Source organism: Hyperolius riggenbachi, chromosome 8 (genome assembly GCF_040937935.1).
Source record: "Hyperolius riggenbachi isolate aHypRig1 chromosome 8, aHypRig1.pri, whole genome shotgun sequence".
NCBI lineage: Eukaryota > Metazoa > Chordata > Amphibia > Anura > Hyperoliidae > Hyperolius > Hyperolius riggenbachi.
The window spans coordinates 272,028,714-272,045,743 of NC_090653.1; the positions used below are offsets into that span (position 1 = coordinate 272,028,714).

Here is a 17,030-nt window from a genome sequence, read left to right on the forward strand (position 1 = left end):
TTTTTACAAAGCTGGAAATCCTATTATTGTTATTGATCACGTCTGTGAAAGTTAGTGTGTAAATGCAAAAATCAAATCGCACGTGATTTTCTGCAAGCAACATTTTCATTAAAAGTTGCTCCTCTTCCTCCTGTCTTTAGGTCCCAGGTGTACATGCACCCCAGCCTGTCCCAGCCCAGTGCTATGGTTCTGGCCAGCGGCACAGGCCTCAAGCCTCAGTACTCTCCCTTTCCAGGCATGCAGCCCCTGGAGATGGTAAAGACACAGGCAGCCTCCCCGTATCAAGCTATGAGTGGAAGTCAGCAGTTGGTGTATGAGAGCCAGCTGAACCAGGCTGCAGGAATGGGTGCCTCTCAGATGATGGACTCGCCACTCACCCAGGTAAATATAGGTTACTGTGAGGTCAGCCTGGGTGGATTAGATACACATTTATTGATGCTAATACCATTGATTCTTCTTTGCAGTTAACCATGCCAATGGCGGGCTCTCAGCTTCAGATGCCTCGGTACAGTTCTGGGCAGCAGCCGCTGCTTCTGCCACAGTCTATCCAGCTGCCACAGGGACAGAATCTGCCTGTCGGCGCCCCGAGGAGGATGCAGCCGTCAGTCTTGACGACGGGCCGAGAAGTAAGTGGACGCTTGATGGGAACCTATTCCAAAATATCTTGAAGTCCAGAGTATGAGTCTGAAATTGCAGTTTAATGTAGGAATCAATATGAATTGTACTGCAAGCTCTGACTTGGGCAGTGCTACACACACCACACTTTGCACTGCATTTGTTGTATTGTACACAGGATTGTTGATCCCCTGACGAAGCCCTTCAAGGGGCGAAACGTATTGGGTTTTAAGGTGGGCCCTTGGATGTAGGCCGGAAGGTTTTGTCTTGGGGAAGGCATTTGACTAGGAACAGGACTTCTCATGTGCACAGCTGTGCTGCTCAGGCACAGACAGCTCAAGCAATCTGACTTATCCAGTACCCCCCTTCTTAGCTATACATATATATTGATATACCCTTATACAGGTGTTCTGGGTGGTCATTGACAGTGCTCCGGTTTTGACAGGTGCTGGGATCATTGTATCTCCTTGTGCTGTGTTGCACTGTCATACAGGAATCCAATGACTTCCCCTAACCTAGCACTGGCTGCACTTTCAACTGTTTTTGTGTTGTTTGCCCCGCACCTGCACTTTCTGTGAGCCCAATTTTAAACCTACCCATTAAAAGCTAAGTTTTAATATTTTTCACATGAGCCTTTTAGTCGCAGTTTTCTTCTGTTATAAACGTAGGAATCATTTGATCACAATCCTTTTGAACTCCAATCGGGATGGATTATTCAACTTTGCATATTGACCCATGTATCCACGTCTTAAAGGGAACCAGAGACGAAGCACTCTCATTTATTTTACCCTATATATCAGTAGGGACATTCGAGAAAACGCCTACCCTGCTTTCTGTTTCATTCTGCACTGCACAGCTTGTTTCTTATCAGCCCTGATAAAATCCCCAACTGAGCATTGTCTAGCTTTGCTCAGGAATCTTTTTAGCTGAGTCTGTGTTTTCTGGTGTCTTTTCAAGCCCCAAGCCTGCCCTCTGCTGGCTCTACTCAGGAATCATTATAGCTGAGTCATTTTATCAGGGCTGATAAGAAATAAGCGGTGCAATGCAGAATGAAACAGAAAGCAAGATAGGTGTTTTCTCTAATGTCCCCACTGATATATATGGTAAAATACATGAGGGTGCTTTGTCTCTGGTTCTCTCTAAAGAAAACCTGTATCGAAAAAAACCCCTCTATTTACCTTGGGAGGGGGAAGAGCCGTTAGTGCTCCTGTGCAGGATTGCGGAAGGTAAATATTGCCCACACCCTTGTCAGGATTTGTCGAGGGACTTTCAGGGGAGCCAAACAATGGATTTCCACCAACTTCAGAGCACAAGGAAGCCTCATTGGGAATCTGAGGCTTCCCCCTCCCAAGGTAAATATCCCCCAGAAGGTTTTTTTCTTAGTCTCTTTAAGGAAATCACAAGTTAGCGGAAAATGGCACTTTGTGAAAAAAAAAACAATACATATCAATTTCCGCTAATTTGTGACAAAAAATAAAATCTTCTATGAACTCATCATACACCTAACAGAATACCTTGGGGTGTCTTCTTTCTAAAATGGGGTCACTTGTGGGGTTCCTATACTGCCCTGGCATTTTACGGGCCCAAAACCGTGAGTAGTCTGGAAACCAAATTTCTCAAAATGACTGTTCAGGAGTGTAAGCATCTGCAAATTTTGATGACAGGTGGTCTATGAGGGGGCAAATTTTGTGGAACCGGTCATAAGCAGGGTGGCCTCTTAGATGACAGGTTGTATTGGGCCTGATCTGATGGATAGGAGTGCTAGGGGGGGTGACAGGAGGTGATTGATGGGTGTCTCAGGGGGTGGTTAGAGGGGAAAATAGATGCAATCAATGCACTGGGGAGGTGATCGGAAGGGGGTCTGAGGGGGATCTGAGGGTTTGGCCGAGTGATCAGGAACCCCACACGGGGCAAATTAGGGCCTGATCTGATGGGTATTTGTGCTAGGGGGTGACAGGAGGTGATTGATGGGTGTCTCAAGGTGTGATTAGAGGGGGAAATAGATGCAAACAATGCACTGGCGAGGTGATCAGGGCTGGGTTCTGAGGGCGTTCTGAGGGTGTGGGCGGGTGATTGAGTGCCCTAGGGGCAGATTAGGGTCTAATCTGATGGGTAACAGTGACAGGTGGTGATAGGGAGTGATTGGTGGGTAATTAGTGGGTGTTTAGAGGAGAGAGCAGATGTAAACACTGCACTTGGGAGGTGATCAGATGTCGGATCTGCGGGCAATCTATTGGTGTGGGTGGGTGATCAGATTGCCCGCAAGGGGCAGGTTAGGGGCTGATTGATGGGTGGCAGTGACAGGGGGTGATTGATGGGTGGCAGTGACAGGGGGTGATTGATGGGTGGCAGTGACAGGGGGTGATTGATGGGTGATTGATAGGTGATTGACAGGTGATCAGTGGGTTATTACAGGGAAGAACAGATGTAACTAATGCACTGGCGAATTGATAAGGGGGGGTCTGAGGGCAATCTGGGCGGGTGATTGGGTGCCCGCAAGGGGCAGATTAGGGTCTAATCTGATGGGTAACAGTGACAGGTGATGATTGATGGCTGATTGATGGGTAATTAGTGGGTGTTTAGGGTAGAGAACAGATGTAAACACTGCACTTGGGAGGTGATCTGATGTCGGATCTGCGGGCGATCTATTGGTGTGGGTGGGTGATCAGATTGCCCGCAAGGGGCAGGTTAGGGGCTGATTGATGGGTGGCAGTGACAGGGGGTGATTGACAGGTGATCAGGGGGATAGATGCATACAGTACACGGGGGGGGGGGGTCTGGGGAGAATCTGAGGGGTGAGAGGGGGGGTGATCAGGAGGGGGCAGGGGGGGGGAGGATAGAAAAAAAATAGCGTTGACAGATAGTGACAGGGGGTGATTGATGGGTGATTGATAGGTGATTGACAGGTGATCAGTGGGTTATTACAGGGAAGAACAGATGTAACTAATGCACTGGCGAATTGATAAGGGGGGGTCTGAGGGCAATCTGGGCGGGTGATTGGGTGCCCGCAAGGGGCAGATTAGGGTCTAATCTGATGGGTAACAGTGACAGGTGATGATTGATGGCTGATTGATGGGTAATTAGTGGGTGTTTAGGGTAGAGAACAGATGTAAACACTGCACTTGGGAGGTGATCTGATGTCGGATCTGCGGGCGATCTATTGGTGTGGGTGGGTGATCAGATTGCCCGCAAGGGGCAGGTTAGGGGCTGATTGATGGGTGGCAGTGACAGGGGGTGATTGACAGGTGATCAGGGGGATAGATGCATACAGTACACGGGGGGGGGGGGTCTGGGGAGAATCTGAGGGGTGAGAGGGGGGGTGATCAGGAGGGGGCAGGGGGGGGGAGGATAGAAAAAAAATAGCGTTGACAGATAGTGACAGGGAGTGATTGATGGGTGATTAGGGGGGTGATTGGGTGCAAACAGGGGGGTGGGAAGGGGGGGTGTCTGAGGGGTGCTGTGGGCGATCAGGGGGCAGGGGGGGAGAAATCTGTGTGCTTGGGTGCAGACTAGGGTGGCTGCAGCCTGCCCTGGTGGTCCCTCGGACACTGGGACCACCAGGGCAGGAGGCAGCCTGTATAATAGGCTTTGTATACAATACAAAGCCTATTATACACTATTACAGCGGCGATCCGGGTGCTAGTAACCCGCCAGCCGTTCGGAAGCGAGTTACAAGGGGGCGGAGCCAGTCGCCAGCGGCTGATCGCGTCACGCATTACCACGCCCGCAGCCGCCCCCGCCGATGGGCGTATTGCAGTCGTTTAGGCCCGGACTTTGCCGCCGCCCATCTGCTGGGGGCGGTCCTCAAGTGGTTAATGTTCCTGCACTAGCAAGAATGCGTAAAAAAAGTACGCAATGCGGGCCGCCGACCTCCGAGGTCAGCAAGCTGCCAGCGGGGGACTGGAGCAGCAGTGAGTGACTACGAGGGCACAGGATGGCTGCATGGGGCTGCGGGGACTCCAAAAAGGAGGGTGAAGGCAAAGGATAAAGAGGCGCCCAGAGAAGATAAAATGCATTAAAAACAAATAAAATGAAAAAAGTGAGGTGGCTTACATCAATGAAGACAAATTCACGTATTAATATAATTTTATTGCACTGGCAACACGTTTCGTGGGTGCATACCCACTTCCTCAGGCCAAATAGCAGTGCCTAATAGTGCTTGTAGCCACAAATAATTGGCCGGATAGCGATGTAAAAAAATCAACATATATGGGCTCTTTTAGTAAACTAGTATGATCTCCTGTCTGTTGTAATTTGCCTCACATTATACCCATTTATACTTAGGGCTGGTTCACACTACAAGAGCTTTTCTAAGGACTTGTGATTTAAAAAAAAATATCTGTTATGCTATGGGTGTGTTCACACTGGAGCAGTGTGATTTTATAAAAATTACCGATAGCATTGCATTAGCAAGAGGTTTTCAAATCACTAGCTTTAAAAAAAAAAAAAAAAAAGCTCTTGTAGTGTGAACCTGCCCTTACTAATCACACTATCCATTTTCTTGGATGCACAGTGCCTTTCCTAGGGGCTGCTACTATTTTGGTTCTCTTCCCCTATATTGCATCGTACAGGCGTGACAAATGGCCATTAACTGTAATGTACACCTCTGTGTCTGCATTTTGTAAACATTGATATGTATATCTAATGTTTAGTCGCCTTACCTGCTATATTGCTTTGTTATACCTGTAGTCCTTGCCTTTTTTATACTTTTTTTTTGGGGGGGGGGGGGGGGGATTGTCGAGTTTTTTTGTCTCTGTTTTAATTCTAAGCATTACCTATTGTTTCCCACAGTCATCACAGATGGAGATGAAGGGTTTTCACTTTACAGATAGCAAGCAGGGTATGCAGACCTCAGTGCAGGGGCAGCACTCTTACCGGTAAGTACCGCTGCCTCAGTTTGTGCTGCTCTTTTGTGTGCGTTTGTGCATGGATCATCTGTATTTTACGTTTCAGCATTTCCTGTCCTGTTACCATGCTAGTTTTTACAGTCTTGGTCTGCTGTAAGTTTTTGTGTAGTTAGATATCTGCTGGCTGTCATCACTGATCTTTGTAATGGTGTTCACTTGTTTGCCTTGAGTTACCGAGTAAGCAGCAAGCTCTACTGCGTTACTGTCTCAAGTATATACGGAGCCACATGAGCAGTGGTGCACTGTCTACAGCTTAATAAATAAAATGGCTTATTTCTTAAAATATTCATTTATAAATGAGTCTGTCAGCCCTTTTCAAAATCTTAAGCCCCGTACACTCAGATAGATTTCTGCGATCCGGCAGGGATCGGTATACAATCTTTTCGGCAACAAAGCAGTGCAGACAATGTACAAATGTCACTAGTCTCCAGGCTAGCGGCACATCTGTTGCGATCTAGGGGGCATAGGGAGAATCTGCCTGACAGAGCAGATTCCTGCAGGGGAGAGGGGAGAACAATGCTATCAGACATTGGATATTGCTAAAGATTAGGCATCTCGGTCAATATCTAGAATGTTAAGTCTCAGGGAATCTATGTACAGCCCCAGATCTCAGGGAATCCATGTACAGCCCCAGATCTCAGGGGATCTATGTACAGCCCCAGATCTCAGGGGATCTATGTACAGCCCCAGATCTCGGGATCTATGTACAGCCCCAGATCTCAAGGGATCTATGGACAGCCCCAGATCTCAGGGAATCTATGTACAGCCCCAGATCTCAGGGAATCTATGTACAGCCCCAGATCTCAGGGAATCTATGTACAGCCCCAGATCTCAGGGTATCTATGTACAGCGCCAGATCTCAGGGTATCTATGTACAGCTCCAGATCTCAGGGTATCTATGTACAGCCCCAGATCACAGGGGATCTATGTACAGCTCCAGATCTCAGGGTATCTATGTACAGCCCCAGATCACAGGGGATCTATGTACAGCCCCGGATCACAGGGGATCTATGTACAGCCCCGGATCACAGGGGATCTATGTACAGCCCCAGATCTCAGGGGATCTATGTACAGCCCCAGATCTCAGGGGATCTATGTACAGCCCCCGATCTCAGGGGATCTATGTACAGCCCCCGATCTCAGGGGATCTATGTACAGCCCCAGATCTCAGGTGATCTATGTACAGCCCCAGATCTCAGGGGATCTATGTACAGCCCCAGATCTCAGGGGATCTCTGTAAATTGTCAAGTCTCGGAATCTCTGTGGTCACCAGCTCAACTCAATGAGAATAAAGAACCGTACATTGAGAGACAAGTCCTTTGTGCCTTATGAACTTTTCCTCCCCACACACTCCAGCACCCCTCTACACCTGCATAACTCATAAGGTTATTTTCAACAATTCATCTAAGTTGAAAAAGGTGGCCGATCTGACATACCTTGTTGTTTAATACATTTGTATACAAGTGTGAAACCCTTCAGCATTTAGAAGGTTATATTCCGTAAATGCTTATGACCTCTGACTGAGATGGGCAGATAAGTTCGTTTTTCAATACCGTATATACTTGAATACTAGTCGACCTTCTGTATAAGGCGACTCCAAAATTCAACCCTTCTAAGCTGTAATTTTTTATTGACTCAAGTTTAAGTCTACTTAGCAAAGTTAATAGCCATTCACTTTGCAGCTAATACCTCCTCCAGGCCCCCAAATGCTGCCATTATTCACTCCCCTTTCTGCAGCCCAGTATTCCCACCCCCCCACCCCTTTCCTTGGTTATTGTTGTGGTCAGGACTTTGACATGTGCTTTCTTGGCATTTCCTTTTCTCAAAGTGTCACCGCTGGGTAAATTGCTACAAATGGGAATGTCACTATTAGTACACACATTACTCAGTGTGCTCATTGATGCTTGTGTATAAGTCGACAACTGTAATTTTATGAACTGAATCAGAATTTCTAGACTTAAACTTGTGTATACAGTAAGTTTATTCTTCAATCTTCAGAGAAATGAGAGACAGCGAGGCACTGCTCCTGTACAAGCCCTTTAATTTGGTTGGGCAGACACAGTGGTTACAAGCAGTGGTGGTGATAATCTTGATTTCCAGCAATATGGCCAATCATCCTGTACTGTTATGATGCTTAAAGGACACTTTAAGTGAGAGGTTTATGGAGGCTGCCGTATTTATTTCCTTTTAAACAATGCAGATTGCCTGGCTGTCCTTCCTGAAATTACTGACCAGTCAGATTCTGCCTTGATGTAAAGATTTAGCTTTTTTCCCCTCCCTCCATGTTCCCATTGGCTGCTCAACTGATAATGTGACTCTTCTTCAGCTGTCAGTAGGTTTGCCTTAAAGAAAACCTGAACTGAACATTAAAAGTCAAAATAAACATACACAGGTCATACTTGCCTCCTGTGTAGTCTACTCCTCAATCTCTTTCTCCTCTCCTGCGTCCTGTTTGTCCACTGTGATCAATGGAATTCTCTGTCCTCCATTTTGAAAATGGCCATTACCCCGTAACAGCTTCCTGGTCAGCACACTGTTACACTGTAACATTGCCCACTTGAGCCATAGGGAAACATGGACATATCAGTTCTCCTCTCAGCTGCAACTGACAGCAACTGATATATAACTGACAGCAACTGATATATTTCAGTTCTGACAAAATGTTGTCAGAACTGGAAGGGATCACTGTAAGAAGAAAATGATGAGCTTCTGAGAGGAACTGGCGGCAAGGTAACTATGTAATGTTCGTTTGAAGTTACCTCATGTGTTTATTTTAAATAATTTTAGTCAGTACAGGTTCTCTTTAAAGTATATCGGAGCTGAGCAAGAACATTAAGCTTTACTTACCTTGGGCTTCTTCCAGCCTCCAGAAATCTTATTGGGTCCAGCGCTGCATTTCGGCTGCCCCCTCTGTAAGATTGTGAACACAGCTGGGTCGCGGTCTTCTGCACATGCACGGGCATGACTCTCGATCACGCTCCCATCTCTGGGAGCCTTCTGCACTTGCACAGTTCACAAAGACTTCTGCATGTGTAAAAGCCCTTGACCCAGCTGTGATCGCATTCTTACAGAGGGGACAGCAGCACCCTATAAGGCAGTCATGGCTAGCCTTGGCACTCCAGCTGTGACAAAACTACAAATCCCATCATGCCTCTGCCTCCCCAAGTTATGCCTTGAGCTGTCAGAGTATTGCAATGCCTCATGGGACTTGTAGTTCTACCAAAGCTGGAGTGCCAAGGTTAGTCATCACTGCTATAGGCTAAGACTTCTAGGGGCTGGAAGAAGCCAAAGGTAAATAAAGCTTAACTTCTTTTTTCCCCCTGCTAAGATAACCCTTAAACACTCTATAGGAGGTATTGTTGATCATCAAAGGTTGCTGAAGGAATCTGAATGATGTAGAATGTATTCTTTACTGTCATAACATTCTTGTGTGCATGACCATCACTGCTGTGCTTACACGATGCTGTGTGCAGCATGCCCCTGGCACATAGGCACGTGTAAAGATCTGCTTCACCTGGTCAACTGACTGTGTTTTGGCCAACTTGGTGTATTTTGGGTCTTTTAACGCTTTACCTCCGCATGGCCTCTTTGCTCATGACTCCAGTTGGTCAGGCGTGCACTGACTCATGCCGCTGGCGGATCAAGGCAGGATATGCCTCCACTCTGTCTCTTCTAGTCACCCATCTCATCTGTCTGTCTCCAGCATAGTCCTTACTCTCTTCAGGCGCCAGTAGCTGTGGTTGTGTGCGTTACCTGCTCTGAAACCGTTGCCTTTCATTTTAAGGCCAGGTTCAGCTAGCCCCAGTGGGAAGTCTCCAGGACCGGTGCCCTCTGCAAACTTGGGACACTACGCTCAACAGGTAAAAGCCCTGTGATCAAGTGGCCCTTCTACTGCAATCTGTGCATAGACTCTGTCCACTCATGGACAGGCAGCAGAGGAGACCTTAAAGAGAACCCTTCCCTCCTCGCCTCCCTGCTGTGTGCTAAGTTTGGCCGGTTTGGATTCTTGGCGAAACCTCCGGCCAGATCTCGTGGTCGTATATCCTGCCTGCTCAGTTCCGTTGCATGCTTAAAAACTTGTCTCTTGAATGAGCTTTTCCGCTATAACGTGGTAAATAGTTTACGTTTAAACGTTTGCTGTTTTTGTGGTCCGTGAATGTCTTGTAAGTTGTGTCGATACCGCTGTTACGTCTTCCAGTATTCCTGAATTGTATTTTTGGCTTACAAAAGGGAATGTATAATTTTTTGGTAAGGAAATTCACGTTGGGGACACAGACTACAATACAAATGCTTGAGGGTTCTCCCAACTATTCAGAACCGAAACAAGAATACTAAAGTTTCTGGATTTAAAGAAAATAATTGTAGTCAACATAACATAATGAATACAATTACTTACAGTGATGTGAAAAACTATTTGCCCCCTTCCTGATTTCTTATTCTTTTGCATGTTTGTCACACTTAAATGTTTCTGCTCATCAAAAACCGTTAACTATTAGTCAAAGATAACATAATTGAACACAAAATGCAGTTTTAAATGATGGCCCTGTGTGAAAAAGAAATTTCCCCCTGAACCTAATAACTGGTTGGGCCACCCTTAGCAGCAATAACTGCAATCAAGCGTTTGCACTAACTTGCAACGAGTCTTTTACAGCGCTCTGGAGGAATTTTGGCCCACTCATCTTTGCAGAATTGTAGTAATTCAGCTTTATTTCAGGGTTTTCTAGCATGAACCGCCTTTTTAAGGTCATGCCACAACATCTCAATAGGATTCAGGTCAGGACTTTGACTTGGCCACTCCAAAGTCTTCATTTTGTTTTTCTTCAGCCATTTAGAGGTGGATTTGCTGGTGTGTTTTGGGTCATTGTCCTGCTGCAGCACCCAAGATCGCTTCAGCTTGAGTTGACGAACAGATGGCTGGACATTCATCTTCAGGATTTTTTGGTAGACAGTAGAATTCATGGTTCCATCTATCACAGCAAGCCTTCCAGGCCCTGAAGCAGCAAAATAACCCCAGACCATCACACTACCATCATCATATTTTACTGTTGGTATGATGTTCTTTTGCTGAAATGCTGTTACTTCTACGCCAGATGTAACAGGACACGCACCTTCCAAAAAGTTCAACTTTTGTCTCGTCGGTCCACAAGGTATTTTCCCAAAAGTCTTGGCAATCATTGAGATGTTTTTTTAGCAAAATTGAGACGAGCCTTAATGTTGTTTTTTCTTAAAAGTGGTTTGCGCCTTGGATATCTGCCATGCAGGCCGTTTTTGCCCAGTCTCTTTCTTATGGTGGAGTCGTGAACACTGACCTTAATTGAGGCAAGTGAGGCCTGCAGCTCTTTAGATGTTGTCCTGGGGTCTTTTGTGGCCTCTCGGATGAGTTTTCTCTGCGCTCTTGGGGTAATTTTGGTCGGCCGGCCACTCCTGGGAAGGTTCATCACTGTTCCATGTTTTTGCCATTTGTGGATAATGGCTATCACTGTGGTTTGCTGGAGTCCCAAAGCTTTAGAAATGGCTTTATAACCTTTACCAGACTGATAGATCACAATTACTTTTGTTCTCATTTGTTCCTGAATTTCTTTGGATCTTGGCATGATGTCTAGCTTTTGAGATGCTTTTGGTCTACTTCTCTGTTTCAGATAGCTCCTATTTAAGTGATTTCTTGATTGAAAAAGGTGTGGCAGTAATCAGGCCTGGGGGTGACTACAGAAATTGAACTCAGGTGTGATAAACCACAGTTAAGTTATTTTTTAACAAGAAGGGCAATCACTTTTTCACACAGGGCCATGTAGATTTGGAGGTTTTTTTTCTCACTAAATAATAAAAAACGTCATTTAAAACTGCATTTTGTGTTCAATTATGTTATATTTGACTAATAGTTAATGGTTTTTGATGAGCAGAAACATTTAAGTGTGACAAACATGTAAAAGAATAAGAAATCAGGAAGGGGGCAAATGGTTTTTCACATCGCTGTAATTAGCCAGCATTTGCCCATTGTAAAATCTTTCCTGTTCCCCAATCTACTTTCTGAAATACGTAAAATGCGGCAACATCTTTAGTACTAACAGGTTGCAGAATGTTTCATCAGAAAAGATCTCTGGGTCTGTCAGCGCTTCTCCCTTTAATTTCCCAATAGCTTTATCACTATTTATAACAACAAAATGATCTGTATCTTGTTTTTTTCACCATCAATTAGGCTCTTTCTGGGTGCTACATTTTGCTAAGAATTATGTTAATCTACATGCATTTTAATGGGAATAGTAAGAAATAAAACCTATTTTTCAGTTGTCAGCCATTGTATTTTTAAAATAATTTCTGCTGTAATTAAAACACACATTTTATTTGCCCCAGTTGTTACACAGTTTAAATTATGTCCCTATCACAATGCACGGCTACAACTACAATATTTTATTAGGAAATGTGTATTTTTTAAGTTTTGCGTCCATCACTAATTACAAGCCATTATTTGTAAAAATAACATTAATATTCTCTCATGACATAAATCATATTAAAAGAAAGTTTGGCGCAAAAGCGTGGCGGGTGATTCTGACGAGGTATGTATGTTTACGCCCCTGGGACTTTAGATGAAGTCCTATGTGGGGTAGATATACTGCCCCCGGGACAAGAAGTAGTTAAAGGGAACCAGAGACGAAGCACCCTTGTGTATTTTACCATATATATCAGTAAGAACATTAGAGAAAACACCTACTGTGCTCTCCGTTTCATCCTCACTGCTAAAAACGTCTGTTATCAGCTGTGATAAGAATCCTGGACTGAGCATTCAGTCTGGCTTTGCCGGGAATAATTATCGCAGAGTCATTATAGCAGAGCCACAAGGGGGCAGGCTTGATCTTGAAAAGACACTAGAGAAGACAGACTCAGCTATAATCTTTCAGTAGCAAAGCCAGACTGAGTGCTCAGTCAGGGATTCTTATCAGAGGTGATAACAGTCAGATTAAACAGAGAACAATGAAACAAAGAGCAGATTCGGTGTTTACTGTCATGTTCCCACTGATTTATAAGGTAAAATACATGAGGGTGCTTTCTCTGGTTCTCTTTAAAGTGTACCTGTATTAAAAAAAAAAAAAAAAAAAAAAAAAAGTGCCACAAATGAGTACTTGCCTAGGTAGAGGGAACCTTCTGGATAATCTAGAGGTTAGCCCCTTCTCCTCACCGTTCCAGTGATGAGACTTCCCAAAGCTCATTGGCAATCGCATTGTCCTGTGCAGTGCTGCCATTCTTGTTCTCGTACAGGAGCACGCCCACAAACTTATGAGGGTTCCAGTGCTGCATTGGTGGTCGGGAGAAGGGCGTGGAAAGCTTTTTGGAGCATCCAGAAGCTTCCTTCTAAATAGCTAAATATGACTCGGTGATATCCTAGGTTTACGGTTATTTAAAAAAAAAACCTTACCGTTAGTGTGGGTATGACTTCAATACAACAGACACTAATTTACTAACCTTTTAGCAACCTGACTAGTTAACCTGCTGGGCGGTCTGGACGAGCACAGCTCGTCCAGTACCGCCGGAGGCTGCCGCTCAGGCCCTGCTGGGCCGATTTGGCTGAAATAAAAAGCAGCACACGCAGCCGGCACTTTGCCAGCCGCGTGTGCTGCCTGATCGCCGCCGCTCTGCGGCGATTCGCCGCGAGCAGCGGCGAAAGAGGGCCCCCCTAGCCGCCTGAGCCCTGCGCAGCCGGAACAAAAAGTTCCGGCCAGCGCTAAGGGCTGGATCGGAGGCGGCTGACGTCACGACGTCGGCTGACGTCGATGACGTCACTCCGCTCGTCGCTATGGCGACGATATAAGCAAAACAAGGAAGGCCGCTCATTGCGGCCTTCCTTGTTTATTCTGGGCGCCGGAGGCGATCGGAAGATCGCCTCCGGAGCGCCCTCTAGTGGGCTTTCATGCAGCCAACTTTCAGTTGGCTGCATGAAATAGTTTTTTTTTTTATTAAAAAAAAACCCTCCCGCAGCCTGCCTGGCGATCTTAATAGAACGCCAGGCAGGTTAAAGTGAACCAGAGACGAAGCACCCTAATGCCTAATGTATTTATTTTACCATATATATCAATGAGAACATTAGAAAAAACACCTACCCTGCTCTGTTTCATCCTTCACTGCTCAGCCTGCTTGTTACCAGCCCTGATAAAATCCCCAACTGAGCATTCAGTCTGGCTTTGCTACATCCAGGGAAAAAAACAAAACAAAAATCCACTTACCGGGGGCTTCCTCCAGCCCCTCACAGCCATCCTGTGTCCTCGCCGCAGCTCCGTTGGCTCCCGGTCTACTCACGGTCTACTCCGCCTCACCAGGTCGGCTTCTTCTGCGCTTCACCGATGACGTCATCAGCACTGCGCAGGCAAAGAACTACTGCGTCTGTGCAGTACAGTCCTGATGACGTCAGCGTGGAGCGCAGAAGAAGCCGGCCTGGGGAGGTTGGCTTCTGCAGCAGAGTAGACCGGAGCTGCGGCGAGGGCACAGGACGGCTGCCGGGGGCTGGAGGAAGCCCCAGGTAAGTGGATTTTTTTTTTTACCAGGATGTATCTTTAAATACATTATTTTCATGGTAATTAACAGTATCTGGGGCTTTCATCAAACACTTTTTATCATAGAACTGTGCTGATTCATATGCATGAATGCACTACAGTGTCTGTTTTTTTAATTTTCGAACATTCTGATCGATTTGTTAAGTCGATGGGTTGAAAGACTGCATTGCGTATGGCCACCTTTAAGCGTAGCTGAAGTGAAAAAAAAGAAATGACCTCAGTAGTGGGAAGCCACTGGATAATCTGGAGGCTTTCCCGATGATGTTACGCCTCTCCATTCCTGCGCTGGGACCCTTTGAAACGAGTGCTGTTATTACAGCGCAGGAGATTTGGCCGCAGCCGGCGCCACCATAGGCCGTAATAGGAATTACGTCTATAGCGGCGCACAGTCAGTAACTTCGGCGTCAGAAGACAGAGCTGAAGTTGCTTCCAAAACACTGCAATTCGCCTTCCAGCAATAGCTGGAAGCCGAATTACATAATTCCCCCCTATCCGCGTGGACCTGGAGGGGGAATAGTATTAAACGCCGCCGGGAACTTGTGCAGCAGCAGTATAAGCCATAGCGGCTGTATCCTGTGCCCAAGTCTCCCGGCGCCCAATTCATATGTATGCCTTTGAAAGTATTGGACAATAATGTAGAATATGGTGCTTGCAGCCACCCTTCCCACAGTGTTCAAGCTCGTCACTCTAATGCAGTTGTGTCCAACAACACCTCTGTGTTACAGAAGTCACAATGTTACAGAGCCACTCCTGCACAGCTTTTTCCTCCGTGAATGACCGCACCCCTCATTGATTTGACACATGCCCAACTAACTATACCCTGTTGTTTTCTATAAACTCATCTTATGCTTACCACATAGCAGTAAAAAAAGACCAGCAAATGACACTTCAGCTAAATGTCACTCTTTTATTTGTGTTATTTGCCTACAAAGTACAAAAATGAAACCCATTTAATCCTAATTAATTTTAAAAAATGCATCTCTTCAAGATTAATTATGCTTAAAATATTTTCCTGATTTAAAAAAAAAAAAAAGTATACATTCCCTTTACAGCAGAGTTCCCCAACCCTGTCCTCAAGGCCCACCCACAGTACATGTTTTGCAGAAAACCACAAACATTCACAGGTGGGGTAATAAGTGTCTCAGCAGAGCTGATTATCTACCTGTGTGAATTTCTACAAAACATGCACTGGTGGTGAGCCTTGAGGACAGGGTTGGGGAACACTGCTTTACAGGACCTGTATAAGGAGGGGGCTCCCTTAGGAAACACTAGTAAGGATATCTGTAACCACCAAAAAATATACCAGTACTTATACTCCTTGAAGAAGAGGAAATGTTCTGGATCCCATAGAGCCTTCCTGGTCCTGTCTGCCTCCCCTCATTCCACCTCTGGGCCCCTGTTGCAGCAATCTGACTTTATTGTCCAAGAAGCCTTCTGGTCTCCTCGGAAGACTTTGGAAGGTTTTGGGTCCCCAAGTACTTCTGAAGATGAGCGGCTCCGTACCGTGCAAGTGCAGACTCATGCATGTTCAGAATGGAGCTGCTCGTCTTCGGAAGAAGTAACCGGAGTACTTCCAAAGCCTTTTGAGGAGACCTGAAAATGCAGCCAGTGGGAAATTTAGAACACTGGACAGTGAGGAGACCGAGAGAGGACCACAAAGGCTCAATAGGATCGAGAGCCTTCCCTCCTCTTAGGTGAGTATCTAATTTTTTTTTAAGGTGACTACTGGTGTCCCTTAGCCAGTGTTTCCTCTGGGCACCTTACCATATATGGGTCTCTGACCAATGGGGGTTTTCTCTTAAAAAAAAAAATACACATACTCATCTAAAGCTTGTCTCTTCTTCCATAATAGGTGAAACCAAGACCTGACGACAGCAAATGTGGCCTGGGCTCCCCAAAGCTATCTGAGCAGTCTACAGCCAGCCGGATGAAGCCTGTACGGACCGGGGCCATCAAGCCTTCCGTGGCAAAAATGGAGGAGAGCGCCGCATAAGAACAGGCTCCTTTTTTTTCCTTTTACAATTTTTTTTTTCTTTTTGTAAATACCGAATAGTTCTTATCGCCTCCCATCCACACTTTGCTTCCTTCAATTCCTATTGGATTCTTCCGAATTTGAGCGCCTCCCACATTACCTCCACGATCACATGGACAGACGGACAATAATGCCCCGGGACAGTTTGAGAAACTACCTTGTATCTACGTTCCTTAGTTTCTTCTTGCTGAATGGACTCCTCTGTTTGAACAGGAGCGACCTCAACCCCCTTCACCTCTACCGCCCCCGACTCTTCCACCCTTCTCTTCTCCACGCACCAACAGTCGGAAAACCTTCACCGCCATATCCCCCGCGTCTGTTTTGTATCTGATCCGACACAGAGCGGCGGATCCGCCTCACCTCATTTCTTAAACCTCATTTTAAATTTACTCCGTTCTCCTAACTTTATTTTTTCTTTATTTAATGCCGCCATAGCTTGCAACAGCCTGCAGACTTTTTACTTTGTTGTACTATAGACTATTGTGTTTTGTTTTTTGTTTTCTTTTTTTTTTTTTTTTTACTTTGTATGTATTTTTTTTTTTTTTTTTATCCCTGCATGTAATCCGTCGTTCTGGGTTTGTCCGGCAGAAGAGCGTTAGGCGGACACATCGTGTGGTTGTAGGATCATGCAGAAAGGCTTTGACGTTATAGGACTTTGGAATGCTGTATTATATAAGCTTGGCAAGGCTCCACTTCATCAGCTCTAGCCCATAAACACTCAATTTAAAAAAAAAAAATGGGGGCATCTACACTTTCGTGGAGACTTTTAAAAAAAAGAAAAAGAAAAATATATATAAATATTTCTTCCACAACCTCTGTCTTCAGTGCAGCAAGTTTACCAAACGTCACTGCAGCAAGCATTTTATAGGAGCATTCTAATATTCTGCTACCCCCACTAGTTATTTACGTGATTGCCTCAAAATAAAACCCTTA

At 45.6% G+C, this 17,030-nt stretch overlaps 1 protein-coding gene across 5 annotated transcripts in view; it reads left to right on the top strand.

The window, feature by feature from the left end:
• The window catches only part of PRRC2B (proline rich coiled-coil 2B), a 162,504-nt gene extending 146,497 nt beyond the window's left edge, over positions 1-16,007 (top strand). For all 5 annotated transcript variants that reach the window (XM_068248862.1, XM_068248865.1, XM_068248866.1 and 2 more), the window contains 4 exons: positions 141-381; positions 465-626; positions 5,407-5,492; positions 15,918-16,007. In XM_068248862.1, coding sequence (XP_068104963.1) covers positions 141-381; positions 465-626; positions 5,407-5,492; positions 15,918-15,921 — 493 coding nt within the window. In that variant the 3' untranslated portion in view covers positions 15,922-16,007. The remainder of the gene's footprint in view (positions 1-140; positions 382-464; positions 627-5,406; positions 5,493-15,917) is intronic.
• The last annotated feature ends 1,023 nt before the right edge of the window (positions 16,008-17,030 follow it).